The sequence below is a fragment of the Seriola aureovittata genome, chromosome 7, assembly GCF_021018895.1.
Source record: "Seriola aureovittata isolate HTS-2021-v1 ecotype China chromosome 7, ASM2101889v1, whole genome shotgun sequence".
NCBI lineage: Eukaryota > Metazoa > Chordata > Actinopteri > Carangiformes > Carangidae > Seriola > Seriola aureovittata.
Window position 1 is genome coordinate 14195754 of NC_079370.1, and position 6916 is coordinate 14202669.

A 6916-nucleotide genomic window follows, 5' to 3' on the forward strand; every position below is an offset into this window, starting at 1 on the left:
GGAGAGAAAAATTCAAATTCATAGTAAATGATTTAGATCTGCCACAAAAATGAATGAATTCTTCCCTGGCCCTTGCCCCATCCCTCCGCCAAGTTCGATGCAAATCAGTTTTGTACTGTGTAATCCTGCTGACAAAGAAACAGACAAGGGTTAAGACATCTTTGGTGGGGCAATGAAGCACTTGTATGCTGTATAAGTGCATTATCTACTTGACCCTCACTTCTTAAAGTGTATTACTCAGCTCTATCGTTTATGGGTGCAACTAATAATTAATATGTACTAACTCATAATTTTGTGTCAGTATGTCAAGATTGATTAATTGACTAATGATTTCTGTTCTACTATCATTGTATTGTCAGATTTTAGTATATTATTCATGCATTTGTACTGTATTTTGTGTTGACTATAACTTTATAAATATGCATGTTATTTAGATAATTTATGTTTTCATGATATTTTATGATGGCATTAACTTTTAATGTCATGTGTCAGTTCAAGGCTGAATTTATTTGAAAGAGTAACTTAACAGAAGGCTGAAAAGCAGTGTTTCCCTGCCCTCTCTGATGTCTTTGCCACATCTGTAACCACACCCAACAGTGATGTCACAAGGTCTTGGAGCAAACCTGTACATCGCTGAAGCAAGGTGAAAAGTCAAACCACCGGTGGTCAGCAAAAACAAGCTTTCAGGGGTTGTTAAGTTACTCTGTAATTAAATTGAGCCAGGCTAAAGTGAAGTCAAGTGTCATCAAACTAAACTAAATTCAGGTTTGTCATGTCACCTCATGTTGCAGAGTCCCAGGAAGGAGTCATGGGCTAAGAAGTACAGTCAGGGCTGTGAGCCAGCAGCAAGAGAGAGACATGAACCAAAGAGACCACAGCCCTGACTACAAACCTGAGCCCTTCAACCACACCCAGCAACCCCGTCCTCCACAAACCAGGACAGCTACTCTCAGCCACCAGCCAAAAGATTCATGCCAATCTCCGTGCCAAATACCGTTGGCCACTGCTCTAGCAGAGTCCCCACTAATCACACATCCGGCATCCAATACAGACCCTCCTGCAGTGAACTCCCAGTCTTGTCTGGGCATGTATCCCCAGCTGCCTCTCCCTGGACGGGGGAGAGTGGGAGGCAGGCTCGGGGTGTCCTTCTGCTTCTCACGCAGGGGGCCAAGGCTGGAGCCTTCTGCCTCCGTCTTCTCGGACCTCGAGGAGGAGGAGAGAGAGAAGAGGGAGCAAATGAAAGAAAGGATAAGGGGAATAATGGAAGATATTGACAGGGAGATTGGGGCATCAGAGGAGAGGAAACACGGTCCGAGTGAAAAGCGTAAGTCTAGCTCTGACAGTGTTGGACCGAGCGACATGGGTCAAATCTCTGGAGAGACAGTGAGAGAAGAGGGGGTGATTGAAAAAACAGACATCCTGAAAGAACACTCTCTTATTTCCACAGCAGCACCTGATAATAAGAGCCATGATTCACTATTCTTACCATCGCAGACCCAGGTGACCATATGGGGTGCAGCACTAGCAGGCGAACACATAGACACCGAAAACACAGATAGTGAGACAGAGAGAAAGCCAGAAACAGAGGCAGGGAGGGAGGAGAGTCAGCATGTGTGTGTGCTAGGGAAAGATGGCTCTACCCGTCTGAGATGGCCTGTCAGTTTGCTTAAGTTCACCAAGTCTCAACCACACATTTCCTATAGCTGCAACCCACTCTGCTTGAACCCGCAACGACCAGAAAAACTCACAGAGGATCTGCAGGAGTTGCAACAGGATCAGTTGTGTGCTCTTTCTGATGAATCAAACCCATGTGTGCCAGTTATTCTTACACCAGACGCTCACTCCTGTTTACAAAGACATACAAGACATGAGTTGAGAGCACCCAGATGGAAAATAGCTGAGGAGAATATCAAGACAGAGCAACATATCAATGTGGAAACAAAAGCACACCTGTTCCTAAAAAAACCCCTTTCATCATCGGAAACAGGATCAGAAAGAGAAGGAAACAAGCTAAGTATGGAGAATTGTGTGAGGGCAGCCTCCCATCCATTTGACCCTGCCCATAGTGACAGCTCTGACACAAACTCCCAGGATCCTCTGGGAGGCAGATTAGGGGGTGTGAGAGGGATCAGCGAGAGAGCCATCACAGCCCTGAGCTGTAAATTAGAGTCTGTCACCCAGTCTGGCACACAGGGGATGTGCATCAGCCCGTCCAGGTGTGAGTGTGGGAGAGAGACAATGTGCGAGTGCGCCAGCGCTCCACAGCCGTATGTGGGTGTCTCGGAAGTGTCACGCAAAAAGAGGAAAGCTAGCACAAAGAAACACAAGCTGGGAAAGAGGAAGAGGGGCGAGAAGGAAAAAACTTCAAACAAGCGCCTATCAGCAAGGTGCAAAGTGAGGAGTGTTGTCTCCACAGTATCCACTGGCAGAGAGAGGAGAGAAGAAGCTGGAGGGAGCTGGAGGAAGAATGGGAGACAAAGGGTGAGTGGGGATAGGGGCATGAGGAGGACGGTGCGAAGAGCAGGGAGCAGCTGTCTCCTGGGGAGATGTGAGGCTGAGCCAGTATCTATCTCTGTCAGGAAGAGGAGGCCTCACAGGAGCCACAGCACTGAATCCCAGTCACAGCCAGACAGAGAGCAGGCAGATCACTGCAGTTCCTACTCCCAGCTCACCAGACACACAGCAGACAGAGACACTAAGGGGGAGGGAAAGCGAGACGAAGACGGGGTGACTTTTCCCTGGCGGTCTCACTTCTCCTTACACTCCTTCTCACCAGGATGCAACTCAAAGCTGTTTTGGGAAAGGGGTCACCATAGCAACCCCAGGAGTTTCATTGACTGCTGTTACCCTGACAACAGCTGTGGTAGCAGCCCGGCGAGAAAGAGAAAACTCCCCCACAGGGACAGGAAATTCATTCATAGTAAGAGTTTGAGGCACGGTGAAGCCTGGGAGGAGAGGGGCAGGAAGGTGGGAGGGAATTCAGGTAGAAGAGACAGAGGCCTGATTTCAGATACAGAGCAGTGGGAGTGGATGAGAGGAAACTGTCCTGGAGGCAGTGAGGGGGTCAGGTCAAGGGCTGGGTGGAGGTCAGGAAACAGAGTAGTGGAGAGGGACCGGGTGGCGAGGTTTAGCCCCAGTCCTAGCAGCTGGGGCAGGAGTAGCAGACATCTTAGCACTGAAGATGTAGACTGGGACAGGTGCAGCGTTGACAGATGGACATGGGGCAGCAGCGACAGCTGGGAAGACAGGGGGACACACAGATCCACGTCAGGCTCCAGGACAGGGGCTGACAGCAGAGACAGCCCGGGCTGTGTGTGGAGATGCACAGGCACCAGACGCTCAAGCTCAAGACACTTCTCCAGCCCTGAGTGGTGGACAAGCGGGCAGACATACAGCCCCCAAAGTGTGATCAATACACGGGCCAGCAGATGCCATAGCCCACGATCCTGCAGCCCCTGCAGCAGCACCAGCATGTCAGAGCTGAGCTGGGAGTGGAGCAGGAGCAGTACCTGCTCTGGAGTCATAGTGGATGGGCTGAAAGCTAGTTCTTGCGGGATGTCCTCAGGAGCTCCAGGACTCTCATCCGAGGCTCCTCAGGGGGCAAAGAAACAGAGCACCTCCACATCTGCTTCATCTGGCCTTACCTGTAGTTCCCTCTCTCATTCCTCACCCCCCAGAGCCTCTTTTGCTCCCACAGTTCCAGGCCTCAACACACACCATGGTGAAACAAGTCCTTCACAGCTAAAAGAGCCCAATTCGCAGTCTGACCATCGACATGGATCCTCAACCCCTGTCACCACAAGCAGCTCAGGCAGAACTCTTCAGGGACTATCCCCCAGTAAGTCTCTGCCACAGAAACCAACGAGGATGTTGCTTCTCCCTCTCATTGGGAAACTACCTGCAATCCAGAGAAAGGCCAAGAGGAAAAAGTGGCTGCTGGAGAAGAGTCAGGACAAGGGGGGAGAGGAGGAAGATGAAGCTAAGGGCAGTGGAGTGGATCCTGGAGCAGTCGTCGACAGTCAGAAACATCCTCTGGACGTGGCTGAGTCAAACGCCAGCAGCATGCCAAATCTCTGCCCGTCACAGATTAGGACTGATGACAAACAGACAGGTGGAGAGACAGCACCGCCAATCAGCTTTACTGCTGAGGAGATGGACAAATATCGTCTCCTGCAGGAGCAGGCAAGAGAGCACATGCAGAAAGTCCTGGAACGGTCGCAGGAGAGTGCAGATACACACACAGAGACAAACTACACACACACCACACAGGCAGAGAACTGTGGAACTTCAGAGGAACAATACACACCTGTACCTGCACCCTTGCACAACCCTTCACAGCCTCAAACCCAGTCAATTCACACAGATGCGATGCAAACACAAGGACAGCACGCCCTCCGGGTCAGTCTCCCTCTTCCACATGTGACCCCACAAAAGAACTTTACTCAGCCCATGGCTCTGGCAGTCCCCAACCTCCCCCCTCTTCCACCATCCCCCCCTCTCTCCAGCCTTCATCATATTATTTTACAACACACAGCCCTCTCCATGCCACCCTCCTCCTCCTCCTCTTCCACCTCGCCCCCCTCTCCTACCATCCACCCACACCCAGCTCAGCTCCCTCACCCCCTACAACCTCTCCACCCCTCCCTCCCTCATCACCTTCACCTCTCCCCCTTCTCCATCTCCTCTCTGTTCCCCTCCATCCTGCTGTCCCATCATCCCATGCCTCTCCTGCCTCAGTCCGCTGCTTTCCATGCGACCCCACTCGCCCCGCTCTCCTCAGTAGCACTGCAACCCTTGAACCCGCAGCCTTTCATGGAGAGAGTGTGGCCAGTGAGGTTTCAACAGAAGGCGTTATGATTGTCACAGAGTGGCTGCCATGTTTATTCATCTTCCTTGGCAACACAGACTGGTGAGAGAGAGAGAAGGAATTTTTAGTTTGGACAAAAGCCTTCTATTTGAAATGGGGATGTGTCAGTGCTTTTACTAGCATCATCTCCAACTCTTACCCACATATGCACTCACAAACACACACACACACGCATGCATACACACAAACAGCCCAACTATTGACTGTTTTCAAATGAAAATGTGTTTCTCCATTTAGCCTCTGCCGTGTTGCAGCAGACAGTGAGAAAACAGACTTTGATCCTTTGCTTTTTCCATCATTCCTCATTCAGGCCCAGAATAAAGGGAAAGGTGCACCTGCTATTCAAAGACAAGCTGGGCTTGTGTCATCCTCTCTCTTTCCTTCTGAACCACAGACAGACCTTGCTGCCTTTTGAAGTATCATTCATGCCAGGGAAAGAGGGGCAAGAGAAAGTGATAATACTCTCCCCTTATCTCCATTTCATACAGGTTATCTGCGTTAGAGTGTGACTTTCAATAAACATAAATAACGTTCCAGGAACCGGGGGGCATAGCACAGCCATTTTAACCTTGGTGTATATTGTATTTGTGTGTGTGTGTGCATGTGTGTGTGTGTTTAAGATAGATGTAATTCTGGAATGACACACATGCACCATAGGAAGGACAACAACTAATTTCCATATCTGACACATGTAAAGACCTGTTTTGTCTCTATAGTGTAAATATTCTGACAGAGAGTGATAACATTAGAATCATGGGAAACAATAAAATAAAAGGTGAATTCAACCTTTAGCAGTAGTTCAATGCTTATTCCACACTCACTGATACGAACACATCAACAACTTTTCATATTAATATGTGACATGACCTTTTTTTCCACACAGCAAATTGATTTAACAAATCAGTTGTTAAGACAGCAATGAATGAAACTGATCTGTTACATTAAAACTTGGGTGAAAATAAATGGGCTTTAATGCTTCATGTTATTCTGTCTGATTCATGGTGATTGTGCAACATGTTGCAACAAACTCCACATAAAGAATTAATACTGTGTGGTTTGGTATTTCTCAAAGTGAGGCCCACAATTCCTAGGAGTCATTTCTAAAATGTAGAAGGATCATTCTAAAAGAGTTTCTAGTTCTTTTCTTGATCATGAATTTCCCCTAGGGGATAAATAAAGTATATATCTATCTATCTATCTATCTATCTATCTATCTATCTATCTATCGATCTATCGATCTATCTATCTATCGATCTATTTATCTTAGTGTTAAACAGATAAATTATTTGGTACAAAGAAACGTTTTGACCACATTTCATTATTATGTCCACTTTGACCTTTGGTTCACCATACTGGGGATGCCCAAAGCCATAAGTCCAAAAATAGCCACTCAGTTTCAGGAGAGTTAATCAGCACCAGACAGTTTGAAGTGTATGTTTTGCTTGAGTATCATATATGTGAGATAAGAAAGAAAGAAACAAAGAAAGAAACAAACAAACAAATACCATTTGCATCGTTAATGAAACATACACTGTGTGAGCTTTTTTCTTGCATGTCTTACCCAGGGTTATCGTGGTTAGTAACTGTTGCTATGCATCCATGCTTGGTGATTGGTGAAGGCAAGGATGTATTAAAGCTGCTTGCCAAACAGTTGATCACTGCAGCGGCCGGCTCTCGGGGAGCAGAGCACAGAAGAGAACAGAGCGGCATCCAGATGGTCTGTGGACTTGGACTACCCAGAGTGCTTTGAGAGATTGGATTGATTTGCCCTCTGTGATATCAGTGAACACAGACCAGTACACAGGGGGGGCTACAGCAAGAGGTGACATAAATACAGACATGAAAACAAGACACAAAATGTACACTCCGAGTCCTGAGGTGTTGGCTAGAAATGTAAGTCAACTCCTGCAGAGATTCAGTAATTAGAGCACAACTCCTCTTTCTCCTCCTCATGACCCCTGAGCTTGTGTGTGTGTGTGTGTGTGTGTGTGTGTGTGTGTGTGTGTGTGTGTGTGTGTGTGTGTGTGTGTGTGTGTGTGTGTGTGTGTG

At 47.8% G+C, this 6916-nt stretch overlaps 1 protein-coding gene across 2 annotated transcripts in view; it reads left to right on the forward strand.

Moving 5' to 3' along the window:
- LOC130171633 (G patch domain-containing protein 8) overlaps positions 1-5852 on the forward strand; it is a 34417-nt gene extending 28565 nt beyond the window's left edge. For both annotated transcript variants that reach the window (XM_056379696.1, XM_056379697.1), the window contains exon 5: positions 792-5852. In XM_056379696.1, the coding sequence (XP_056235671.1) occupies positions 792-4857 (4066 nt within the window). In that variant the 3' untranslated portion in view covers positions 4858-5852. The remainder of the gene's footprint in view (positions 1-791) is intronic.
- The last annotated feature ends 1064 nt before the right edge of the window (positions 5853-6916 follow it).